This window comes from Corvus hawaiiensis, chromosome 5, assembly GCF_020740725.1.
Source record: "Corvus hawaiiensis isolate bCorHaw1 chromosome 5, bCorHaw1.pri.cur, whole genome shotgun sequence".
Taxonomy (NCBI): Eukaryota; Metazoa; Chordata; class Aves; order Passeriformes; family Corvidae; genus Corvus; species Corvus hawaiiensis.
Genome location: NC_063217.1, coordinates 10,165,810 through 10,192,584, shown reverse-complemented (window position 1 = coordinate 10,192,584; position 26,775 = coordinate 10,165,810). Strand labels below are relative to the sequence as shown.

The 26,775-nt window shown below is 44.2% G+C and overlaps 2 protein-coding genes across 2 annotated transcripts; both read left to right on the top strand.

The window, feature by feature from the left end:
* Positions 1-10,607: 10,607 nt before the first annotated feature.
* Positions 10,608-11,621, top strand: LOC125326218 (C-C motif chemokine 5-like). The gene is made up of 3 exons (XM_048304258.1): positions 10,608-10,822; positions 11,060-11,168; positions 11,355-11,621. Exons 1-3 carry the CDS (start codon positions 10,714-10,716, stop codon positions 11,446-11,448), a joined length of 312 nt encoding a protein of 103 aa, XP_048160215.1. The 5' UTR covers positions 10,608-10,713; the 3' UTR covers positions 11,449-11,621.
* Positions 11,622-13,995: 2,374 nt separating this feature from the next.
* Positions 13,996-26,422, top strand: LRPAP1 (LDL receptor related protein associated protein 1). Its single transcript, XM_048303521.1, has 8 exons — positions 13,996-14,205; positions 18,308-18,452; positions 21,051-21,175; positions 22,525-22,645; positions 23,553-23,711; positions 24,225-24,307; positions 25,206-25,382; positions 25,699-26,422. The coding sequence occupies exons 1-8, from the start codon at positions 14,026-14,028 to the stop codon at positions 25,762-25,764; spliced, it is 1,056 nt and encodes a 351-aa protein (XP_048159478.1). The 5' UTR covers positions 13,996-14,025; the 3' UTR covers positions 25,765-26,422.
* The last annotated feature ends 353 nt before the right edge of the window (positions 26,423-26,775 follow it).

Sequence of the window (26,775 nt, the reverse complement as noted above, 5' to 3'; positions counted from 1 at the left end):
AATGATTTACCTTTCCTTCCCACAATATATGTGTCTTTAATCAAGTCTGATTTTAATTTATACATATGTTCCAGCATTTTCTACACTGGATTTTTGTGTTGCTACATTCAAGTCAAAGAAACCAGTCACAAATAATCCATATAGCCAGAGAAAGCCAGGGAATGCAACCGTGCTCAAAATACACAAATATACTGTAAGTCGTTTCTGGAAAACACACAGCCCTAAACAAGGGACAAATAGGAATGCTGGGCCACAACAAACTTCCTTGGACATAGCCATAGTTTTTCAATGCACTGGAATGCAGCTAACAATGCTCACTCCAAAACACAATTTTGTTCCAGTTAAAATAAAAAATCCCTTCTGTTTCAGGTAAGTACTGACAGCAAATTTTACTTGCTGTCTAATTTCTGAGCAATTAATTTTAATTATCATCTCAAGAGAAACAGTATCTGCTTAGCATTAGGTTCCAGAAGGGCCTGTAGAATGTGATGAAAAATGAGGACTTCATACCCAGCTGAGTACCCAGCGAGGGCAGGACAAGGAATAATTCTCAATCTCTTGGAAGGTTCTGAAAAGGTTTTTTTACCCGTGTTTCCATTCCAAGAACATTTTGTACAGACCGAGCATATAGAACTGCAGTCTGGAAGGAAGGAGAATCTTTGAAAAGGTTTTATCCACAAGATGACAGTGAATACAGCTCACTTGCTCATGAATTCTGTGTAATCCATGTTAAGAGTCACAGGCTTGCTAGCATTTGATTTAACTGGGCAGAGCACCCATGTCTTCTGGATGGAGGTACAAAAAACATCATTTTTCCAGTTCAAGCTACATTGCAGTGTTTCAGCAAGGACGTGCACTGGACACATCTTTCAGCAATGTGTCCTGTAGCACAAGTGAAGAAGGACATCAGATTTCTTCTGGGAACCCTGGAGACATCATCCATTTCCTTTTGTGTACGTACTTCCTAACCCCATGGCAATGAGCATTTGGATGTTGCTACCCAATCCCGAGTGCAGTAAATTTTTTGATTGTTCATTTTAATTTTTTCTGATCAGTTTTTATTTTGGATGCTATCTAGGAAAAACAAATAAAAATCATTAAGAGGCTCATATTTAGATTTCCATTTATTTGTATTTTTGGATGGTAAATTTGTCATCTGTAGTGCTCAATATTAGTTATGCCACATTTAACACTCTCCAGAATCATTCTTTTCATTTAACCACTTTTCCCAAGAAAACAATTTTCTTGACAATTACACTGATTTCTTTTCTTATGGTAGCCCATCTTGCAGAAGCAACAGAATCCAACTGAAAAAGTGGGGATAACAGGATGCCACCAGCTAGTGCTGGCTTTGCTGACTGTCTTCTTGCTTTTTGAGCCAGGCTATAGCAAAGAAAGTCAGTTCATCACACCTCCCATAGCACACATTCACCATTTCTCTTCTATTTGCAAGCTCAGCACTTCTTGCTGTTTTGTAAAACCCTACCTGCTCTCCTTTGCAGCACGTCTACCTGGATAGTGCGTACTTCAAGCAAGGAACGAGTCTTTTCTTCTGGCTCATAAGTCCTTTTTCAGGCTGTTGTACACAGGAACTTAAAAATCCATGAGAATTGCTCTCATTCATGAGAATGGTGTGACCTCATCTCCCTCTACAATTATTGTCCTTTGGAGTTCATTACTCTTGACCAGATGTTCAGCCACTGCTACTCAAGCTTTTTACATTTGAATCCCTCATAGCCAGTAAGGATAACAAAATATCCTGAAATCAGTGTTTGGCTGGTGAAGTCCTCCTAACTCCACTGCAGTCTCTCCCTCCTTGAAGAATTCTCTGTGATGCCCACTAGGAAGCACTAACATCTCAGACATAGCAAGGGATGTAGATTTTTTTCCTAGCTCTGAAATCCTCCCTTTGAACCTACTATAGGAAGAGTAGTTATTTCAGCTGAACTGGAAGAACCCATCTGCCTATCTGGCTCCATTTTCTACAGCTCTCATGACCCTTCTGCCTAAATAGCTAAAAATTCAGGAACAGTAATGAGAATGAAAACTACTCTTTTTACATTCTCAAGTGTTCATGCCAGAGCTTGTAATACTCTAAAATGCCAAGCCACTGCTGAAGGTTGCTCACCAAACAGTAAATTCCCCATATAACAGTAACTTGAATAATATTGCTGCTCTCTTCAAGAGTTCTGATAACAAACACACCCAAAAATAGAGGTGCTTCTGTATGTCTCAACAGATATAAAAAAAGATACTGAGCTACATCTGAATAATGCAAACTGTGACATACAACTCTTCCTTGCACATCTAGGAAAGGAGAGACAGGAGTTTTGAAAGGTACAGGTGTTTGGTAAAGCTTGAAAACTATATACACAGTGGAAAAGGAATGCGAGAAAAATAATGTACCTATTATGAATATAAACTTAGAAAGCTGTGATGTCAACACTAAAGGAAAAAATGAAGGGAGCATATGAAGGTATGTAAACAAGGAATAGCATGAGCCAAGTGAGATGGGAAGAGGAAGAAGAAAGTAAGCAAGGCAGAGAAGCCAGAGGCAGAAATGATTCAAGGCAGCAGGACACACATGTACACTTGCTGAAGACCTCCTACTGTCACAGCTCACCATGACAATCAGCACTGCAGAAGCCACTGGCATTGCTGTACTACATTTTTGAGGAGAAATGGGGATCAAGCTGAAGTGCAACCATACTTTGAAGGAGCCCTTAACTAAATTCCTGACAAAAAGGACACATTTGCTCTGACAGAAAGCTGATGTAAAGGAGCACATCTGTCAGGTTTGCTTCTATACTGCGCTGTCAAATTCCAGAAAGGATGATTCAGGAAAAATGGAGTACAATCAATTATCTATAATAGGATGATGAGAGAAAAATAAAGCACTTAAGTATATGGTTTTCAAGGAGATGGCACTTGGCATTCTTCAGAATACTTTTTGTTGTTTCATGTTCTGTTCCACTGAACTGCTCTTGCATTTTTATTGAACTAGACCCAACCATGAGTTCCACTGATGGGTTTCATCCCAGAGAGGAGCAGCATTTCACAGGCAGGTGAGATACCCGTTAGCAATTTGTTTATTTTTCATTCATTGTTTATTTCACACTAATAATCTACAGCTCAAATTCTATTCAAAAATTACCTATATACTTACTATTAAAAATGAAAGTAGTCTCACAACAGTAGAGTTCATGGATTATAAAACATTAGTACCAGAACTATAAATCAAAGATGGTTCTGGGATTCTGAGTTCTTGAGAAACCACCTCTCATTTCAAATCTTGAACATATTCAGTACCTAAACTCCATCTCACTGAAACAAGTCAAGATTCCTACAAAATCCTTATTCCCTCCAAACTTATGAAAAAAGAAAGAGCCTTTACAAGTATGAATGGAGAATTGGATAGAAAGGAAAGATGGATTCACCCCTGCAACCAAAAGTCATCTAGAGCTGCAGTCAGGAGCACTAAAACAAAGAGCCAAGAATTCCAGTGAGTTCTTTGTTTCTTCTCAAAACAGTTCATGGTTCACTTGAATCAGCTGCAAAGATCATTTCTGAAAGGGCAGAATTAATAAGTTGGTTCTCATACACTTATCTTCAGCATCAGCCCTAAACAATTTAGCTGAGGAAGTAATTTCAGGAGGAAAACAGCAGTAGTAAGCAGTTGTAACTTCTGAAAATTAACTACTCTAGAGGGATGTTTTGTAATAATATTATACCAACACTTGCTTTTTTCTCTCACTAAAATTAAATGCATAGAGGAAATGATCCACTTTGTGAGAATACATATTTTAAAATAAATTCCAAACTGGTTAGTTCTCTTTGACATTCCAGTAATTCACATTAAAGACATAGGTAAGAAGGAAATAATAAAGTAATAATAAAATAATAAAAAAATATTAAAAATATAATAGTATATATTATATAGTATATAAATTATATAAATTATATATTATATAATAGTATATATCATATAGTGTATATAAAGTAATAAAAAATAATTTTAAAAGAAATAAAGAAGTAATAAAAAGCATTTCCCCAGTTCATCTTTTTGGCATGTTATGCAATTCATTTTCTTTAGTCTGACATTGTTTAACTTTCTGCTTGAATGCATCGAATTAAATCCAAGGAAAATAAAGAAGCTATTTCAGAAAAAGAAAAAGGTTACATAGATTAACTTAATTTAAAGGCACAAAAAAAAGGTCTCATTCACACTACAACAGAGTAGTTTTCCTACTGTTCAGACTTGGAACAAAGCAGACCTAAAACTTCTGATGCTGGAAAAGGATACATTCTCTGAGTTTGCTTGGACAGGGAGGTGAGAGTGACCCATGCAGAGAATCATAGAGACAGGAGCTGTGATGCAGCCTGCTTCTGTGAGCTGAAAATGGGAGTTTTCCCAGAGAAGACAGGTTTACAGTAATGTATCAGGTACAGCTGTCAGCCTCTGGGCCATTGAGGGATGAGTGTGTAAAGTGCTTTTAAGACAACTGCGACTTTCCATCGCAGTGAGCTATTGCAGATGCCTTAAGGGAATATCAGAGGAATCCAGGTCCTTTTAGCCCTGCTGAAGTAGTCAAAATTGATGTCTAAAAGCTGATTCTGACCTTAGTCTGAGATTTACAGAACAGCACACAATGAAAGAGCAGGCTTAATCCCTTGACACACAGGATTGTGTCTGATGAGAAAGCTCGGCTCAGTTAGTCCAGATACATATCTCTAACTGTCTTGTCCTGGAAAACTTAAAGCACATCTGAATAAATTCTCTCAAATTTAAGGTGAATTAGAGTACAAGGAACTACATATCTCTCTAAAAAATCAATATATAAGATCCACAAAGATGCTTTCTCTCCTACTACTAAAAGACATTAAAAGAAGAAATAGGTTCGCTCCTTGTTTATAAAATCATACTGAGAGATGGATGCCAGGCACAGAGAATGTTTTGTGTCACCAACAAAGTAAAGACAACCAGGCATCTCCAAAGCCATCTTGATTTGTAAAATTCCTGTGCTATCAATTCCTAACATAAACCCAGGAGAGTTTGTCAAGAATGAACCTGGTTCTGTATAGGGCCAAAAAGCCTTCAAACTATTGATACCTAATCCAAAATATAAAAAAAACCTGCTGACACAAGTAGAGACAGTAGGAGTTCACACAGTGTTAAGGTACCTTTGTGGCTCTTCATAAGACCAGGCTGTAGCTGGCTGCTGAGAGAGTTCAGTTTGTTCAGCCTGGAGAACAAAAGGCTTTCAGGAGACTTTAGAGCCGTTTCCAGTGCCTAGAGAGGTCCTACAAGAGAGCTGGAGAGGGACTCTTAATCAAGAGTGTAGTGATAGGTAAAATTGCTACTTCCTCCTTTTTTTCTCTTGTGCCAGCCTTGCCCAAATTTTACTCAGGGCTCTTGTTATGGAGCTACATGTGCCAGCCTGGTTCTTGGCAGGTTTAGGCTCTGGCCAGTCCATGCCAGGAACCAAATGGAATCTGAAAGTCACAGCACAGTGGCTGGTGCTTCCCTTTCTGTGGTTTCCTTGCTTTCACCAGCTCAGCAAATCTGGGTACTCCTGACAATGTCCTTGTTATGATGCACTCATTTTCTTTCCATTTCCCTGTTATGATGCTCTTATTTTCTTACAATTTCCCCATCTGAGGCCCATCTATGTGATCCCAGAATTGCTGAGTCCTCCCAGAAGCCAGGTATGCTCTCCCTTCCCAGAAGAGAGCCCCATTCCCATTGATGAGACTCCCAAGTCCATGTGGAAGCTGGGAGTGAGTGCTGCCCAAGGAGCAGGTAGGATCCTCCTGTGCACCTCTCCCTGACCAAAATGAAGCATCAGGTCCCCAAGGAGGAAGGTGAGTGTAGAACATCCCCCTGAGCACCTGCAAGAGCGTATCTTAGCTGGTGTCCAGCCTTGGAAGCAGAGGCCCTTGAACTGTGGAAGGTGCTCTGGCCTCTCCCTCATCCTGCTCCTGGTATTACCCCCACTGGCACTGCAGCATGGTTCTGGGGGTGATGCTGCTGCCATCTCCCAGCACTGTCCAGGCTGTTCCAGTGAGCTGACAGCAGGTCATTGTGCCAGCAGGACAGGCTCAGTATCCACACGAATGGATTGGGGCTGACACTCCATGGCCCCCAGCCCCACACCTCCAACAGCCCCTGGCACATACCCTCTTTTCCCCTCTCGCAGTACCAGGCCAGCGAGCTGAGCCAGACAGGGACCAATGAAGAGGGATTCTACAACTTTTCCCCAATAATCAGCAGGAGCTGATGCAGTTGGCATAGAAGGTGAGTTTGGGGGTCCCCATGCCCCCTGTCTGGCAGTGCACAGGCCAGCAACCCACCAGGGATGCGCTGGCAGCCAGCTACGAATCACCCACCAGACCAAAAAGGCAGAAATTAGGTATTTAGAGAGGGTACATGATTTTATCAGTGGTCTGGAGTCACCAGCCAGGCAGCCCACCAGCAGTGCTGGGCAAGGGGTAGCCAGGCTCCCCAGGGGAGTGTGGCACTGACACCGGCTGCCTCTGTGCCATCCCCTCAGCAGCTGTACCTGCCAGCTGGGTGGCACTGGACACACCACTACAGCAAAATTCTTGCTTGACAAAGGTAAGATATAATCAATTCCTAAAGACCCCAACAGTGCACACCCAGAAAGCAAGCTACAAAACTTGCTACTTCCTCCTTCTTTTCCTGTGTCTGGCCTTGTTCTGATTTTCCTCAGAGCTCTGGTTAGCGAACTTCATGCCCCACCTCAGTCAACAGGTCATTGCAGCAGCAGCAGCAGAGTTCATGTCACAGGGATTTGGGCTCTGGCCATTTTCTCCAGACACTCAAATGGAATCTGAAAGTTGCAGATCTGTGGCTTCGCCTTCTGTGGTTTCCTTGATCTCTCCAGCTCAGCAAAACTGGAAAATCCTGGTGTAATTTCCCTGTTATGATGCACTCATTTTCTCTCCTTGAATCTCTGGCAGACTAGAAGGAGGGCAGCATCAGCAGGGGCTGAGCATTGAGCAGAGGAGATGCCTGCAGTCATCTCAGCTCCAGGCCTGCTCATGTCCCCACCATGGTCCCCATGCCCCTTCTCCAGCACTGCATAGGCCAGTAAACTCACCAGGGATGTTCTGTCAGCCAGCTGCAAGTAACCCACCATATCTTCATTTATGCAAAAAAGCTCATTTCTGCAAAAATTCAGGGTATCTTGAGAGGGCATGTGGCTTTATCAGTGTTCCAGTTTCACCAGCCAGGCAGCTCACCTGGGCAAGGGCTAACTGGGCTCCCTGGGTGAGTGTGCCACTGACAACCAGCTGCCTCTGTACCATCTCACAGGGGCTACACCTGCCAGATGGGGACACCTCAGACACCTGCCAGGGCCAGCAATGTCTCAAAACTTCCACTTTCCCTGTGATAGCAAGTAATGCTGCATCTCCCAGGGGAGATCAAGTGACTACAGCCACCCCACAGAGACAGGGCCAGTGAGGAGGAGGGCTGGGGCTGAGCTGTCACCTCTGCGCTACAGGTCCTTCTGCTGGAAGCACCAACTGGTGCAGCAGTGTGGGCAGTGCAGTGGGACCAGACTCGCCACTTCATCTGCCAGGAGGCAGTGATGAGGAGCGCTGCTACGATACCCTGGTCTGTCCCACCTGTACCAGCAATTGGTTCCTCCACCACTGCATCCAGGCAGGCAGGAGTGCTCCCAGCCCCTGACATCACCCTTGTTCTCATTCCATTGCCCAATTCCAGGGCAATCATAGAATGATTTGTTTGGAAGGGATCTTAAAGACCATTTCATTACAATCCCCCTGCCATGGGCAGGGACATATTCCACTAGGCCAGGTTGCTCAGGCCCCCATCCGACCTGGCCTTGGACACTTCCAGGGATGGGGCATCCACTTCTCTGGGCAACCTGTGCCAGTGTCTCACCACCCTCACAATAAAAAATTTCCTCCTAATATCTAATCTAGACCTATCCTCTTTCAGTTGAAAGCCACTTCCCCTTGTCTTAGTACTCAATATCCTTGCCTAAAGTTCCTCTCCAGCTCTCTTGTGGGCCCCCTTTAGGTACCGTAAGGTGATTGAAAGTCTCTCCAGAGCCTTTTCTTCTGGAGGCTTAACAACCCCAATTCTCTTAGCTTGTCTCCACAGCAGAGGTGTTCCAGCCCTTGGATCATCTCTGTGACCTCCTCTGGACTCACTTCAACAGGTCTACACCTTTCCTGTGTGGGAGACCCCATAGACACAATACTCCACATGGGAGCCTTCCAACCCTCTCTGGTCTGCAAAGCAGCAAAGTGGTTTTGAAAGGGCTCCTCAGGGTTTGGGGGAAGTCTCTTCCTCCTGCAGGTCCTTGCCCTTGCAAGTTTCCATTTTTCCACACTGATCACCCTCACTTCTGTGTGTGTCATCAGGGGAGTTTCTGGCTGTTTGGATGCAGACTGTGGGTCCACTACAGACTGTGCTTGGAACCACGTTTCTAACTTCTTCTCTGCTTCTGTGATGGTACTCAGCCTTCTCACCACCTCCTGCAGCTCAGCCACCTGCTGCAGGAGGTCCTCCAACTGGGCACACCTACACACCTCCTGCAGGCAGGTCTGGCACTTGCTGCAGTCTGAGGTCTGCACTGCAGGCTCTCCCCTCATCAGTTCTGTCTGGGTGGAGGCATCAACCACCCCCAGGGTAGATGATGCAGGTCCCCAGTCAGAGCTGCAGCCTTTGGTCTCAGATGAACACCCACCATTCTGCTTTGGGGTTCAGGTAGGATGAGTGCCCCCAACCTGTGCAGACAGTCACAAAACATGTCTGGTTTCTGGGCTATGTGGATTTCAAGTCTCTCTGTTCAGAGGAATGCCCCATCTTCAAAGAGGTGCCCTTCCACTCCGCAGGGCTGCCTTTTGTGGTCGTGGGGTGGCTGCCATGACTCCTGGCCCACCTACACCTCAGCCACTCTTTGAGTCACCAGGTCCTGGTAGGCTACTGCACTTCCCTGCAGTTTCCCTGGCTCAGGACCCCCCAACTCCCCACTCTCTTGTGGGATGGGTCTTCTCCAAAGGTGTTCACCTAGCAAAAAATCATTACATTTCTGTTTATTTTCTTGTGAATACATGAATCAAAAGAGGTCCTGGCATGTAGATCTTGCTTCAGCTAGAGGCTGACTAGGCAGGTGTCCTTCTAGTGCTACTTTGGTATCAATCCTGCAGCAGCAGGTAAGAAGCATGTCCCAGGCTAACACTCTTGATAATCCCTTGCATGCTGTATCCCAGATACCTTTCCTTCAGTATAAAAGGTGTCCAGTATGAGACTAGAGAAACACTGGGTAAAACTGCTGTGCCAGCTGCACAAAGGTTATAGTTGGGTTAATTTCAAAAGACTGTTCTTTTATAACCAGAAGACTTGCTTTGTCACTTGTATATTATTTTTCATTCTGTCCTAATTGTAAGATTCCTTTCTCACATAATGGTCAGTTTCTGTGCCTAAAGGATAACAGACATAGGCTCCATCTGGTCAGCAGTAAGAACTCAGATTACCTGAAACAACTTCTTTTCCCTTACAGATCCAGCAGGAAAAGGCCAAATAAAGAGAGGGGGCAATTCCCAATTCCAGAAGGCAATTCCCAAATGTCCCCACCAGTGCACACTCAGGAAACAAGCTACAAAACTTGCTACTTCCTCCTTTTTTCTCCTTTTTCTGGTTTTGCCCTGAATTTCCTCCAGCTTCTGGTTAGGGATCTTTGTGCCCCAGCCTGTATCTTGGCCGGTGGGTTCTCTGCAGCAGTAGCAGGGTTGGTGTCACCAGGATTTGGACAATCCCTGTCAAGCACTCAAATAGAACCTGAATGTCACAGCCCCATGGCCTGTACTCAACCTTCTGTGGTTTTCTTGACTTCTCCAGCTCAGCAAAAATAGGAAATCCTGGCATAATTTCCCTGGTATGATGCACTCATTTTGTCTCCTTGAAACTTTGGGACAATAGGAGGGAAGGAGCAGCAGCGACTGAGCATTGGGCAAAGGAAAACCCTGCAGCTACCCCAGCTCCAGCCTTGCTTGTGTTGCCTCAGCCCCTGAAGAACCATAAAGTTCACAGAATCAAATTGTAAGATCATTTATGTTGGAAAAGACCTTTAAGATCATCAAGTCCAACCATTAACCCAGCATGACAAAGTCCACCATTAAACTATGCCCCTAAGCACCACATCTACATGTTTTTAAATGTCTTTAGGGATGGTGACTGCACCGCTTCCCTGGGCAGCCTGTTCCAGTGCTTGACAACCCTTTCAGAGAAGAAAGTTTTCATAACATGCTCTGGTTCAATGTGAAGCCATTTTGTCTCGTCCTGTCACTTGTTACCTGAGAGAAGAGAGCAACCTCCACCTCACTACAGCCACCTTTCGAGTAGTTGCAGACAACAATAAGGCCTCCCATGAGCCTCCTCTTCTCCCATCAAGCTCCCTCAGCTGCTCCTCGGAAGACTTGTTCTCTCTGAAACTGAAAATCGCAGCCCTGTGGCTGGCACTTCCCCTTCTGCGGTTTCTTTGCCTTACATAATTTTCCTGGTATGATACACTCATTTTCTTTCTTGAAACCCTGTACCCTGGCAGTGGCATGGGTATAAAAGGAGGTCAGCAGCAGCAGGGGCTACCGTGCAGAGGAGAGCCCTACAGACACCCCAGCTCCAGCCTCACTCGTGGCTCCCTCAGCCCTCCCGGCACCATGAGGGTCCTTGCAGTCACCCTGGCTGTTCTGCTCCTTGTGGCCATCTGCTCCCTGGCTGAGGCTGATCTCAGAATCTCCAGGCGTGCCACAATTTCACAGATGCAAGGTAGGTTCCTCTTCCCTGGGAGAGAGCCCCATCCCCATTGACTAGACCCTCATGTCCACGGAGAAGGCTGGGAGCAGATGGTCATCACCAGTGCAGGGACTAAGCCTTAGAGATGAAGGTTTTCAGGGGGTGTCCCCAGAGGACACAGCACAGGTGATGGCAAATTCCCTGGGAACCACAGGCAGAGCCTCTGCCGCAGTGTGGGGTCTCACTGGGCCCATCTCTCTGCCTTCACAGAAACCAACCTCATCTCCTGCTGCCACGCCTACATTTCACACCCCCTTCGACGCAGCATGATCCGCTCTGCCTACATGACCAGCAACAGCTGCCCAAAGCCAGCCGTGGTGTAAGTACTCAACATTGCCAGGGTCCAGGGTGCACCAGCCAGGGCAGCACCCCAAGGGTGTCCAAGGTTGTCCAGGATGGGGAAGGGCATGGACAGGGACACCTAGGGTGCTACCAGCAGGACCTAGTGCAGGCACCCTGATGCCCTGGCCGATGCCTGCCTCAACACTGCTCTTTTCCCCAACAGCCTGGTCACTAGGAAAGGGACGGAGGTGTGCGCAAACCCCGAGGCTCGCTGGGTGCAAGAATACCTGAAGCACTTGGAGCAGCCAGAGAACTGACTCTTCCCTGCTGCTGCCCCAGGGGAATAGGCTTGGACCCTAGCACCAGACACGCAATAAGAGTGCTTGAGCTGCATCCTTCTCCACCAGGAAAATTTATTACACCTGGCATACACTTGTTAAACTAAATTTTGCTTGCTTAAATGCCTGAATAAAGTGTTTGGCTTGTCAAACCCTTTCTGTCTCTCTGAAGTCTCTGATGGAGCCCCAACATGACAAAAGGGACCCATGGCGAGCCTCCTGCCCTCCCCACTCCCTGGTTTCATTGCTACCCACTGTGCAGGGTGGCCCCATGACAGCTCCCACAGTACTTCCCTCTCCCCAGCCTGGACTCAACTCCTGCTTCCCAGCATGAACCAGACGTACCTGTGGGGTGACACAGCATCTCATCCGTTTCTCGGGGCCCTCCCCACGCAGCACATGTGGAGCCCAGTAACAAACCCCCTGGGGCAGGCAGCCCTGCTGGGCATCTGCCAGCAGCTCATTGACGTATTTTACCTCAACACTAGAGGATCAGGACAGTCTTTGACTACCTGACATCCCCACACCTAGCCCTCTCCTACACTACAGCCCCCTGCAACGGTGGAGCTGAGGTCTTGGTGCTCCTGGTTGCTGCTGGTCCCACATACACACTCTGTGCCACAGTGCTGCCAGAGGAGCAGGCAGGAGCAGGCAGGAGCAGGCAGGAGCAGGCAGCATTGTCCCCACCACTCCCCACCACTGACACCACCTCTGTCCTCACACCATTGCCCTGGATGGGCACTGGAGAATGAATCCAACAAGCCAACATAAGCGAACTAATGGTGATGCAACCCCTCTCTGTTTCTAAAAATTTCCAGTGTAGCTCAAAAACTCAGGCAAACAAATGCATAAAACCATGCACAAGTACACTCAATACTAGAAGAAGAGTGGGCACCTGTTAGATTTTATGTGACACAGAAGTTGAATTTATTTGCAGAGAGCCTGAAAACTCAATCAGTACTTCAAATAACAGACAAGATAAAAGCACTTATTCCAAAATGACTCAGGAATACATATATATACACTGTAATAATAAGACTAAAAGAAGCTCTAAATCCTAAAACTGATGTGTAGAGATGCACAAGATTTGGGCAAGGCTGATGAGCTTCTTTAGCATCATGAGTTTGCTGTACTTCAATGCTCGCTTCAACTACTCTTCAATGCAATGTATATAGCAATGCTTTTCCCCACTTCTGCAATTCAGTCTTATAGCAACAGCTTCTAGGCTAATAACATTGAAAATCTCTGACTTAGGACAATGTGAAAAACACAATACTTTTATATTGTTTACAAGGCAAAAATGAGAGTCCAGTAAAAATCCTCCCTGGGGCATTGTTTTCAGAAATCTCATTATAGTTTCAGCAATCTATTTGTTCTTACAGGGCTGCCTTAAAATGCATGAAGGCTTGGTGTTGACAGTAGTACAGAGCTACACTTTAATTTGCTCAAGGTCACACATGACATCTGAGGTGAATTTATGAATTTTTGCCTCCACCAGTTAGTCCCAGGAAAGTAATCCCAGCACCGCCTTGCTAAACGAACTCAACACAAAACTGTCCATCTATGCTGAAAAAACTGTACTACACAAGCTTTGAAGTGTGAAAAAGAGGATCCATCAAGACAAGTGAAGGAACCACTTTCTTCATTGACTTCCCTTCAGAATACCCACATGGAGTGTGCTGCACATCTCCTGCACTTCTTTCATAGCAGCATTATATTTTAGCAAATTAAACTGGGGACGATAAATACCAACCCTGGATTAAATACTGTGCATTTTCATAGCATCACGGGGTTTTTTCTTAACACAGTTTGACTTAATTCCCTCCCAGAATTGCCTATTGACCACTGCACTTCTGGGCTGGCTCCTTGAGGACAACGCACTGAGGTGGGAGGTTGGCACCATCAGGACCGGCTCTCCTGCCCAAGAGCTGCACGCTGAGTACACACCACCGAACCCAGAGCCATTCCCACCTTCACCCCTCGAGAACAACCCAATCTACGTGTTCCTGCATTTCCGACAATCCTCCTCCTCCTCACATCACCACCCATCCCTCTGTGCTGTCCCGGGTAGAGGTGTTCTCTGCCACCGCCAAGGGAGCAACTGGGGAACCGGTCCCCATTCTTGCCTTCCGCCCTCCTCGAGCTGCCTTTTTTCTGTGTACTCCTGGACATTGTGCTAATATCTGAAAACTTTGTTTGATTAAAGTAGTAGTGTTCGAACCCACCGCGTCCTTTTTTCTCGCACAGCTGACCTCAACACCTCGCTAAGGGACACACCGAGGGTTGGCTGCGGTTACTACAGACGGGAGGGAAAAACAACTCACAAAACATGCAACGTTCAGCATATTTTGTGAAGCAAGCACTGAGGAGAATGGCACGAAGAGAAACAACTCAAATCTAATTCTTCTCACGCTCCCCAGAGCTCAAACTATTCGCTGGATTTTCGACGGTAGGCAGACTTGCCTCCGGTTTTCCAGCACCGATTTCCCCTCCCCGACCACCAGGCCGCGGGGCCCGCACGGCATCGCGGGAGTTGTAGTTCCCGCACGGCGCGACATGGCGGCTTTGCGGGTGCTGCCTGCCCTCGCCGCCGCTCTGTTCTTGGCTGCCGCTGGCCAGACCAGCAAGTACTCCCGGGAGGCCAACGAGGCGCTGGCGGCCGCCGGCAGCAAGCGGCGGGAGGCCGGAGAGTTCCGGGTGGTGAGGCTGAACCAGGTCTGGGAGAAGGCGCAGCGGGTGAGTGAGGCGGTGCGGGGCCAGGGCAGTTCTCGGAGGGGCCGCGGGGTCGGGCCCGGCCGCTTCGGACACTCATTCCCCGTCAGGGAGATGGGAAGGAGCGGGAGCCTGTGTCTGAGGAGAGACCGAAGCTGTCCGGCCCCGGCTCGGGGCTGCGGCGGCTTTTCTCCGGTTCTCGGGCATGGCTGTCCCCGACCGTCACGCAGCGAGGGACTCGCTCAGCCCCGCGCCGTGCGGCTGTCCCGGCGGCGGAGAGCAACCTTCTCCCGGGAGAGGGGATGTGTGTCTGAGTCCTGGGAAGTGTTGACCTGCCCGTGGTAAAATACTGCAGCTAAACCACCTGCCCAGGAAGTGGGAGAGAGAGGGAAGCCCCTCTCGGGCCATCTGCGGCTGGCTCCAGTGCTCGCTGGTTGTTGTTCAGGATTGTGATGCTTTCATCTGTCTGAAGGCGGTGGCCTCGGTTCCTGCTCGGCACAGGGCAGGAGTTCACAGCACAGGAGAAGATGAAACCCTCCATCCCTGTGGTTGTGTCACTTTCATTCACATCAAGCGATGTAAACAAATGCAGGGGGACCAGCAAATGGATATCACCTTTCCCAGATGAGAGCCTTAATTTTAACAGTGATACTTGAGTTTCTCTCACACTGGACTACAAAAAATATTTAATTAAAGTGAAAATACAGTCAAATTATTTCATTACAGTGGAAATATGTACTTAGAACTAAACAGAACAGCTCCAACGGGAGAAGAAGACTGCACTGCACATATCCCCTGAATATTGTGGATTACGAGAATTAGGGTCATGACTGGCGAAGGTTCAGTTCTTTCAGGCAAAGAAATATAGTTAATATTAATTTTGGATCTTCTGTATCCTGAACAGCCTGAGCTATTGAATTGGAGGCAGGGTATCCCTGGGTTCAGCCAAAAACTAGGATCCTACCATAGTGCTGCATTCCAATGTGCAAAAAGAAGGTATCAAAAATACTCCTTTCCTCAATGGGAGAAGGATAGAATGGAGCATAGGACAGTGTATGCTAATGAAACTCCAGCTGTGGATGGACAGCTGAAAAAGAAACACCACCGAGACTAGAAATAATCTATAATGATAGCAATATCACTTACCTCTCACCTTTCCAATTACAGTCTTTTCTTATTTTCATGCCTGGATCTTTTGGAATTAAAATTTGAGATGCTTTACATCATCTATGTTAAGATGCTAAAATACAAAATGGAGTTAACTCTATCAGTAAAAAACTACAGTTTAGTACATTCTATATGTGTGAGCTAGATTCTGGAGATGCAAAACCTACTTGAACTAAATTGGCCACCATCTAAATTTCACTTTCAAGTACAACTGTCACCCAGCTTGTGTTTTATAAAGTGATTTTTCAGTATGTCTGGGCAATATATTAAATAAGAGGAAAACTGTGCCTGTGTGTTACACCTGCATTCAAATACTTCCATGTGTCAATGCTGAACTCTTCATTCCTTTATTTTGGTAGTGGTAGAGATAGTACTGAAAGTGGAGAACTTCTTTGTTTTGGCATAAAAGTCAGATATCGCAATTAAGCATTGCAACACACAGCTGGAGAGTAGTCCTCAAAAAAGCCCCAGAATGTTACTTAGTGGAACCAGGAGCTGGCAAGCCAGACTTGCTTCTTGTTTCCCTGAGGGTGGGAGAGAGGGCTTGATCTTTCTCCAGAATCTCTTTTCATAAATAGTAAATTTGTAGTAAAGAGCTCTTTCTTCTTGGAGGCAAGAGTGTAAGTAAGGATGTTGCAGATAATAATTGCAGCCAGCCCAACAGCAAATGATGAAAATGTTATAATGTTCGACAAATTTCCAGCACTCATTCCCATGATTGCCAGGTACCCATCTTGGTTATTAATGTCCAGGCAGCATAAGGAATGAGTGTAAGGAACTTGTTGCTTGGTTATTTAATAACTTAGCTTTTCACATCTGCTTCTAGTAAGTTATTCCAACATGTGAGTGATGTTAGTAAAGTGATGAGGAGTCTTACCCATTGACAGTTTTCACCTGGTATACTTAGGGTCCTACATGAGATGACCTTAAAGGCAGCAGTTCTTGAACTGAATACTTTAAATTAACTTACATATTTACTCTATGTTACATAAATGGGACAGGCAAGGGGCTTCCAAAAGGTTTCAAAGGATTTATAATGCCTACAGGGACAGTTACTTCCATTTCATACTAAATTATAATGAGAATCAGAAAAATATTTCTCTAATTGAGAGAAGTTTGAATAGAATCTTGTTTTCTCTTAAGGAGCAGTGGGCTTAATGTAGTTCCTTAGTTTTTATAAGACTTTAACATGTTTGATTGATGATGACTCCAAACTTTATGTTTAGAAGTTCTGATATTCTTTTCTAGACCTTCTAGAAAACAGAAAGCTGTACATATTCATGAGATTGCGCTAACTGCAGAGAGACTCTAACATAAACTGCACTGTGTAATCTTTTATACAGTACTGTGTCTCTGATAACAAGGTCACACATATAAAAGATTTTTTTTCCCTGTACTTGCTCAGCCCAACTACATGTGAAGTCCACGCTACTTGAATGCTGGCTAATATGAGAGTACAGAACTACCGAGATGCTTGGCCATTTCCTTCACAATTTGTAGAAAACCTTTCACTCACTCTTGAAGCTTCAGGGCACAATTCTTGTGAGGAAAATGCTGATACTTGGTACCGCTGCAGCAGTGACACTTGGGCTGTCCAGGTCATGCTGCACCAGAAAAGCAAATAAGGATATGATTAAGGTTTTTCTTTTACTTTAGCACATAACTAAAAACCATAAATAAAGTGGTTCCTTCTAAGTGCCTTGTTTCTATCAAGGAGTTCCCCAAAAGTAGATGGTAAAGAAGACAACAGGGACACTCCTTTGCTTTAGTATTAGAGGGATCAGAAGTTTTAATGTGTTCTATAAGTATTATATTTACCTGTGATTCTAACTACTCTAGGTTTTAGTAATTTCAGTAAGCCAAGTGCAAAATGCAGGAAAAAAAAAAAACTAGTTTAAACAAAATAATTATATGCAGTGGCACAAGATGAATTAATATGACAACCTAAGCTGGAAGCAGAAACAATAATGTGGATAGTTTCCTGAATTCCTGTCAATAGGAGGTGTATTAGCTCAAAGTAATGACACTTTTCCTAGTTAATTTAAAATAACCTACTGACACACAAAGGAATGGCTGAATCTTTTCAGTATCATCCTGATGTTTAAAAACAATACTGAGTTCTGAGTCTGTATTTATTAAACATACTGCTTCCTCACTGAAAATGAGAATTTTTGTAATCTGTAAGCTGGTTTTAATGATTAAAAAACACCTTCAGTACATAAACTTGTCCTAGGACTGACGAGCCCAGGTGGCTTCGAGCTGGTTCTGAGCTCACAGGAGCTGGGTGCACAGTGGTTGGGGGGGTTTTATCACCTCTCCTCTGTGGGCTTGTCCTTCCCTCACCTTGTGATTGTTGATATGTACAGACACAGACAAAAGTAGTTCTGAAGTATTAAGATGATTTATTACATTTCTTTGTTTTAAACTGAATAACTAAGATGTCTAAAATCTGGAAGTTCAGGATCAAGTCACAGCAGTGCTGCTTAGCCAACTGCCTGTTAGTCATTGTGTGTGTTCCTGTTTTCTCTGTAGTTCACAAAATTTCAGGCTGACCTAGCATTCATTTGAACTCTATTTTTTTTATTTTCCTGTCTTCAGCCTCAGTGTCTTACCTTTTTTGTTCTATTATGTCAGACAGAAGTACCTCTAGGTTTTGTATGTTTTAATGCACATAAACCATGTTAAGAAATGATCTGAGAATTTTTTTTATTTTGATCATAGTAAAAATTGCTGATGAAGTTACCCTTTGGCCTGCAAGGCAATAAAGTTTTTCAACTCACTATAACTATATGGTTGGAAGATGGTCCACAAGAAAGCACATGTGATGGCAATGGCATTGTTGCTTGAGAAGAATTGCTGCACCATACTGGTTCTTACGTATCTGTACTGGTTTCTGAGGTAACTGAAGTCAGAGGGGACTCCACATAACTAAATACAAACTTTTCTCTGTTCTTGTTAGCTCCATCTCTCTGCTGTCAAACTGGCAGAGTTGCACAGTGATCTAAAAATACAAGAAAAGGATGAGCTAAGCTGGAAAAAATTGAAGGCTGAAGGGCTGGATGAAGATGGAGAGAAGGAGGCCAAGCTCAGACGCAACTTACATGGTAAGGTGTATCTTGGAAAGAAGGAGTTTAAACTTTGTATCAGACACAGGCATGGTTAGACACCTGTGTTTGTGTTTGAACCATTAAATAACAGGTTGTCTTTCTGGACACCAAGCACACACAAGTTCTTTGGAGGTGAGCAGGGAGCTGCAGGAGCCTAAAGATTCCTTTGCTCCCAGTAATTTCAGAGGAGGTTGTTGCAGTGGGGATCCTGCAACACGCATATATCAAACCAGGAGTCCCGTGGAAAGGAAATATATACGGACAGACAGATTCTTGATAGCTGTTTCAGAGATGTTTATTTCTCCAGCCGCATGGCCGGGGCTCTGCTGAGGAACTGTTCCAGTCACGGGACCAAGGGTCCTTCTGCCCGCGCAGGGAACACAAACCAACCAATGGGAACGAGGCTGAGCAGGGGCAGGGAAGCCCCGTGTCTGTGCCCTCAGGGCCCCTCTCCCAGGGCTACACGGCAGGGGAGGGACCCCAACACCTCACCCGTTTTATTTTAATAAAAGGAGAATGAAAACAACTGGATAAACATAACAAGAACAGTTTCAAAACAAAACAAGCCACCCTCCTGAGTCTTTAAATGTCCAAACAGATTCTCTGGAACATCTTAGGGCTGACAGAAGGGAGACAGAATTCTCTGAGCATGCTTTGTGGGGAAACTGAGGCAGGAGAGGGTTTAACTTCTTCCCTCCCCCTTTTCATCCCCCACTCGGCATTGGAAAGGGATTTTTGGGGAAACAATTGGCAAAAGCATGGTTTTGTGAGGGAAACCATGGGTGAAAAAACGGATTGGGAATACACTGGGGGTAATAGGACATAGGGTAAAAGGGAAAGGTGGGATTAGGAAAGGGAAACTGTAGGGGGGGCTTACAATGGAGATACTGTCTAACATGACTACGATTTTTTGCATATATACTGCCTTTTACAGGAACACCATCAGGCCCAGTGACCTGCGATGCTTGTAACCCTTTTCTCCCTAGTACAATATTAAATTCCACCACCTCTCCATCTCCCAAGCTTGGGATCCATTTTTCAGGGTTATTCTTTTTAATAGCAGTTCTATGCACAAATATGTCTTGCTGGTTGTCATACCTTGTTATAAAACCATAATTTTGCTTAACATTATACCATTCTACTATCCCTAAGGTCTTAGTTGCTATGATCTTTTCCTTTTTCCGAGTGGCTGCTGTTTTCTGTCTCGCTGCGTCTTTGCTCTCTCCTTCGGTCGCTCCCGTGTTGGAATTGTCGGGGCTGCTGGTGCCTGCGCGCTCTTCCCGGGGTCGCGTTCGGGGCCGCGCGGGCCGGGCTGGGCCGTGCCGCTCAGTTCTCCGTGCGTCGCCTCCTCTGGTCGCAGCTTCGCTGCCGCTGCCGGGCGCTGCACCCACGTCTCGGCCGGGCCCCCGAGCGATGACTCCCCCGCGCCCCGCTCCAGCGCGCGTCTCGGCTGGGCGCGGCTCCGTTCCGCCGCCACCGCCGCCAGCCGCCGCCCGCGCGCCGCCCCTCTCGGTCGGGCGTTCACGGGGCTCGCTCCACCATGCACTGCACAGGACCGGGCAGGCACCGCCGGGTCCCGCCGCTCCCCGCTCCGCCACCGACACTGCGGCTCGCGTGGCTCCGCCCGCGCGCGGGAACTGCCTCGCTGCTGCTCTCAGAGCGCTCGGTGCACGTGGCCTGGGCCGCACGGTCCCTGCGCCACGCTTCCCTTCACCAGGACACAGCTGACATTGCTCAACAGTCTCGGTAACTAAATAATATTCACGAAAATATTCTTCCATCGGCATATATTTTGACTCCAGTATTAACTGTGTCCAAACGGTTTTCCAAAAGCCCTTGGTAAGAATTAAATCCCAAGAAACATAGAAAAAGTTCTTAAACAACCATGCCAGGAAGTGTTTCAGTTCTTTTTGAGCTTGAATCAAGCTAAAATTCACAAATCGTTGTTCAAGAATCATTTTTAGTTTAAGATAAATGTCCATATGCGGCTCTGAGAGCCAAGAGTCTTCCCACGGTTCCTCCATAGTTTAGATATGGAATAGCAAAGCAAAACCAAGAAGAGGAATCCAAAGTTTCCAGGGTTTACTCACACAAATCAGTCGCTTAGGGATCGGGGATCGTTCTGCTCACAAATCTCCACCATTTGTTGCAGTGGGGATCCTGCAACACGCATATATCAAACCAGGAGTCCCGTGGAAAGGAAATATATACGGACAGACAGATTCTTGATAGCTGTTTCAGAGATGTTTATTTCTCCAGCCGCATGGCCGGGGCTCTGCTGAGGAACTGTTCCAGTCACGGGACCAAGGGTCCTTCTGCCCGCGCAGGGAACACAAACCAACCAATGGGAACGAGGCTGAGCAGGGACAGGGGAACCCCGTGTCTGTGCCCTCAGGGCCCCTCTCCCAGGGCTACACGGCAGGGGAGGGACCCCAACAGGAGGTCATTAAACCTTGACCTCTGTGTCTTGAACTGTTGGCTTTTCCTCCATGAACTGCAAAGTCCAGCTTTGCAAGTCACAGATGTAGCCCATCTCTCACCTTCCATACATCCATAGTTGGTTCTCATGTTTCTGTAACTTCTGTTCCCTTGCAGTCATTATGACAAAATACGGAATGAATGAAAAGAAGGATTCTCAGCTAGTTGATACCAACTATATTAAAGATGGCACAGAAAGTGACACACTAGATGATCCAAGACTGGAAAAATTATGGAGCAAGGTGAGTAAGGTTTCCAGGAACTGCATGTAAGAAATCCCTATTTCTTTGTTGAACTCTTAGCTGTGTCTTCTGAGAGCAACCAGACGTGGAAATTAATTAATACTGTTTTGTTAAGCACTGACTACGCTGCCATGCTTTGTAGCTCGCATCTTTGTGCCCTGAGGGTATGCCACCTGCATCCAGATCATCCAGATGTGGCAGGTTGTCTTTGCCAAATAAAACATCCACATCAGTCTGAAGAGTGGAGCCTGGATCCACTGACGTCAAACAGTATTTCATCACATTTCCCTAAAATCATGGCTTCCCTTAGTGTGACTGTTACACTGTGTGGTAGTGTATCTATGGTGTTTTTCTCAGTTTTCTTATTGTTGTTTATGGACTTTTTAAAAAAGATGCATTTAAAATAGAACCACTTTGTAGACTGCCTAAAAGTGAAATGTATTGTGGGGAAGGGTTTTAAATAAAGGCTCTCCCAACCTAGTATTCAAGTGAAAATTTCCAGGATTTGCATTCATGCAAATAAAAAGTGGAAGATGTACTGTCAGTTTAGGCAGCTAAAACTGGCAAAGTCATAATCCTCTAATCCTCAGAAATTAAGCAATTCAAGTTTTAAGAAGCAGCTAGTCAGGTAAATCTAAAGAATTCTCCCACGAGTCTACTGCAGTGGTAGTAAAGCAGAAAAAGGATTTGCTGGATTAAAAAATACTACTGTAACTAAATACAGATCTGGCAAGGAACATGATGTCCTGTGCTTTGGGGAACAGTGAAGTACAGCCCTAAGCACAAAAAAACAGTTGCGTCTGAGAAGGTATCAAAAACATTCACTTTTGATCAGGCATTGCAGCAAGTACGCCACCAGATTTGTGGGTAGTGCCCCAGCTGTGTGAGCAGTACTTCCTTAATTGTTACAGAATGAGTGCATAGTAGTGATAAAATCTTCACTTGCCACTAGAGTAAGATGAAGTAAAGATTGTGTTTAATATCAGGCTGCATCCCTCATGCACATGGTTCCCTTAGAGTTGTCTATGGAGCTCCATGGCCCTTATTTCTGTATTAAATTGTGTCCCACAGAATAGAAATGCCAGACACTTTTCACTGGGTAGTCCATAACAAGTCCATCTTTATAAGTCTGAAACAAACTTCCTTTTGACGTAATTAAAGACATCTTATCCATCAACATCTAAATCCTGACTACATACAAATATTAAGAGAATTAAAAGAAAAGATCTAAGGAAAAGCTGCACTTAGTAATTTTCTAAATGTGGCGAGAAGTGGGAAGACGTTTTGGCAGTTGAGGGCACTCAGAAGCACTTGGCCTGGAAAGCGTAATAAGCTCATGTTTCTTTCAGGCCAAGACCTCTGGGAAGTTCTCTGATGAGGAGCTAGATAAGCTCTGGCGAGAATTTAAGCATCACAAAGAAAAGATTCGTGAATACAATATTCTGCTGGAGACTGTGAGCAGAACAGAAGGTACCTGAACATTTCTCTGATGTTTCAAGATCAGTACAGCTCTTTTCTCTGCCCATTGCTTCTATCGCTTCCAAGTTTCTTTGAAACTCCTGACATTTCTGTCGGAACTGCTTTCAGATACTTCCTGGGTTTGGTTCTGCATTAGCTGCCAAAGTTCTTGCCAGCTAATGAAAATGTTGCCATTTCACTTTTCTGATTCTGCCTGCATTTCAAGCAGGGGAGATGCCATCAGATTAACAATGATGGCCATTGTTCTTTACAGGCCATTGTACTTTACATTGTACTTTACAGGAAATTATGCAGGAAGCATAAATCCACTGCTGCAAAATGTGGTTCTCAAGTCTGCAGAACATGCATGTTTTCTCTCACCAGCTGGGAGTAAATATTGTAGCACCAAGCCTGAGGTTTATTAAAGCATCAAGGATCTGAACCCAGCTTGCTGTACTAATCTGAGCTAAAACTGTTAGAGCTGAAGAATTCTAAATTCTGATAGTTTGATGTTTGCATTACATAGTCCAAGCTGGAAGCTGCTGAAAATCATTTCACCATCAGATGTCCTGGTTCATGAAATGTCCAGGGAAGAATTCATTAAACATCCTTATCCCATTTTTGTGGGATATTACTAACCTGGGAAAATAAGAACATTTCCTTACTAAAATCTGGTGGCCAGTAGGGGTTATAAGGCATTTCTGTACCATCACCCTCCAGAGCACTGAGGGACGTTGATCTGAATATTGACCTGCAAAAGGAATTACTTCCTAAAGTCTGGTTTTGATGCTTTATTTGCACTCAACTTAAATCCTAAGAATTTAACATCTTTTATTCACCTCACATTTGGGGGATTTCTGGAGTTTTTGACCTATCAAGATTTGGCCCACAATCAATAACACTTATTGTTCTTCAACAGATATCCACAAAAATGTTATCAATCCATCTGAAGAGAACCTGGTGAAAGAGGAAATCTTGCACAACAAACACAGAGAACTCAAGGAGAAGTTAAGAAGCATCAATCAGGGGTTTGAGCGTTTGCGTAAAGTCAGTCACCAGGGATATGACACAACCAGTGGTATGATACAGGGGAGTGGTGCTTATTTGGGATTCATTTCATTTAAAAAAAATTAAAATCAGTGGACAAGTAATAAGGTGTAGTCAGTTTTGCAATGCATAGTGTACCACAGTGGGCTGAAGAGATGCAGCCACCCAGTTTTATTTAGAACCAAACACTGGAAGCCTAATGAAAGGATATAATCAGTGTGTTAAGAGGATAGTTCTGTCTTCCATGCCCACATGAGAAGGGATTTTACACCTTCACCTCCAGGAGGCCGAGTAAATGAGACAACATGCAGGGCAAGCAATGCTATTATCCAGTTCCTAGGGTTTGGGGGTTTTTTTTGCTTTTAAAAACCTACTTGTTTTATCTAGTACTAGTACCTAATTTTATCCAGTATTTGGATGTGTCTCCCTTTTTGTCTAAATAGGTCTATTAGTAATGCAGTGCTTAATATCTCTGTGCTTAATAGCAATATGTATGTGAGAAAGCATCTTCATCTTTTTCATTTCATTATATGTGTTTGTTTAGAATTTGAGGAACCAAGAGTGATTGATTTGTGGGACATGGCCAAATCAGCCAATTTCACTGAGAAAGAACTTGAGTCTTTTCGGGTAAGTAGAATTCCAGTGACTTCTCTTGCAGAAAGATATTTTGCCATATAAAGAAACACTCAATGTTACTCTGATTGCAGCCACTTCTGTATTACCATCTAGACACTGTAAAAAAGTCATGCTGCCTTTTTAATACTTCAGATATATAAACATGTGTATAACTAGTCATATGCTGGTTCTGTTATAATCAGCAGAATGAAAATTCTGAATCTTCTCAAAACAAGTGTTGCATATTTTAAATCTGTGAAAGATCAGGGACTGCTGCTTTGTTTCCAATGCACCAGATTTACCCCTCTTACCCAATGTCCTAATTATGTCCTTGGGAAGCAGGGTAATCTGTATAACCAGCAATTTCCCTCTCGTGCCCATCTCTTGTACTGTCACCTTCCCATGCTGGAGCTGTGTTGAGCTGACCCAAAACTACTGTGATAAAGACTTCTTTTCAAGGAAATAGTATAGAAATTCATTCCTGTGTGGTTCATACCACTTTTATTCAATTCAAGTTGTATAGAGAAAACATTTGATTTTTTTTTTATCTGACTCTGCCTGTTTATCAGATTTTAAAAAGAGGCTTCTTTTAAAATTTTTCACCCTCCCCTCAGTTCACTGTGCTTATGCCTAAATTTTTACTTGGTGTTCACTGCTGTCATCTTGTAGCATCTCACAGCCACCCACAGTCTCCTTTTCAGGACTCCACAGTGGGTCGTTTTCAGCAACTGCTTTCAAAATCAGGAGTCTGGTGGTGATCGCAATGGATTGTCCAGACATTCTTAAGAAGCAGGGAACTGAAAAAGTTTTCTGTGCCTGACTTAGTAAAATACCATTAAGAGTGTCTTGGCAAGAGAAAGGAAGCCTTGGAAAGAAGCTCGTGTGAAGCTGTGTGTATTTGTTGTCTTAGGAGGAGCTGAAACATTTCGAAGCAAAAATTGAAAAGCACCATCATTACCAGAAACAATTAGAGATTTCACACCAGAAACTGAAGCACGTAGAGGGAGCTGGAGACAAGGATCATCTGAACAGAAACAAAGAGAAATATGCCATGCTGCAAGAAAAGACAAAAGAACTAGGATATAAGGTCTGTATAAATCCAGTGTTACATACATGTTGAAAGTTTAACTCAGTAGCAGAGGGGATGTAGATTATCCAGTGCTGATTTTTCATGCAAGCTGAACGATTTCCAGAAGAGGACTCCAAGGCACATCTGTTCTCCATGTTTAGTACAGCATACACATAATTGTTTTTTATAGACCTAATTCTGAAAGTCCTGAAGTCTTCCTGCTCTCTGCTCTTTCTGTTGTCACAAATACTCATAGTAAAATCTGAATATATTACTATATTGATAATTTATTGTCTTCCTGAAATTTGTTTCATGTGTTTTGTTTTCCTGATAGGTAAAGAAGCACTTGCAAGACTTATCCAGCAGAATCTCTCAAGGTCTTCAACACAATGAACTATAAAAATTTGTTCTACTTCATGGGATCAATTTATTAACACAAAGCAGTTAGTGTGGTTTTTTGAACAGGGCTTACCAAGGAGTCCTTCTGAAATAGTAGGGATTGAACAGATGTGTCCTGTAAGAAATTTTTTTGTCTACTTAATTACCAATTTTGTATTTGCTCTATAAAATTAAATGACTAGATTAAATATTTAGGTTGCATGTCTTGGATCATATAAATCTTACATCTGAATCAAGTAGCAGCCTTTGAAATAATCAGTCATGTCGAAAGGAAAAAATATGTGAACTCTCAAAGGATTCCTGCTAGTAAAAAAATACTAATCTTATAGTCAGGTAATGTATTCTGATCAATGAAAGCAAACACTGAGGTACAGGAAGTTGAAACAGAGGCCTGAAAAGTCTTTATTTCAATGCCTGGCCTATTAAATTTCCTACTTAAGGTAATAAAAATATTTTTACTGATTTTGATTAGTGGCTCAGAGCTGCACTGCTGCACTGTATATGAATCTTTCATGTGAGAGGGGGAGGAAGAGTAAGGAGGGAACAAGTACTGAGGTCAATTTGCACAGTTTAGTTATTGACTAACACGTGTGTACAATTATCTTTTTCATGGTTGCTTTGGTTTTGCTACACCTGGTCAGTAAAAAATCAAAACAAGATTCTGGTGAGGCTTTTCTTTTACCTTCCCTTTCATACAGTGAGAAGCAACCAGACTGGTTTTTTGAGCATGTTGCTAATTCCTGTAATGTTCATTAACACATTAGTTTTTAAGAGAGGAGGGGTAGTTTTGCACCACAAGAATGTGCTTCTGTGTTCTGAGTAGGCAGAAGGCTTTCTAAAGCAGCTTCTCGCTGAGCACATATTCCAGTGCAATCTCCAGTAAAGGCTATTATCACTTCCCCTTTCAAGACCAGATTTTTCTGGTCAGAACTTTGGCGAACATCAGAAACCTGGGTTGAAATTGTCTATAATAACAATGCTGACCCTTTATTGCAAATGAAAGTTTCAAATG

Bases quoted from the DNA above. Each gene is read 5' to 3' on its own strand.
- LRPAP1 (XM_048303521.1), top strand. From the start codon at position 14,026: ATGGCGGCTTTGCGGGTGCTGCCTGCCCTCGCCGCCGCTCTGTTCTTG. The intron at 21,176-22,524 runs GTGAGTAAGGTT...TGTTTCTTTCAG, and splicing joins TGGAAAAATTATGGAGCAAG to GCCAAGACCTCTGGGAAGTT. The intron at 24,308-25,205 runs GTAAGTAGAATT...TTGTTGTCTTAG, and splicing joins AAGAACTTGAGTCTTTTCGG to GAGGAGCTGAAACATTTCGA.
- LOC125326218 (XM_048304258.1), top strand. From the start codon at position 10,714: ATGAGGGTCCTTGCAGTCACCCTGGCTGTTCTGCTCCTTGTGGCCATC. The intron at 10,823-11,059 runs GTAGGTTCCTCT...CTGCCTTCACAG, and splicing joins CACAATTTCACAGATGCAAG to AAACCAACCTCATCTCCTGC. The intron at 11,169-11,354 runs GTAAGTACTCAA...TTTCCCCAACAG, and splicing joins TGCCCAAAGCCAGCCGTGGT to CCTGGTCACTAGGAAAGGGA.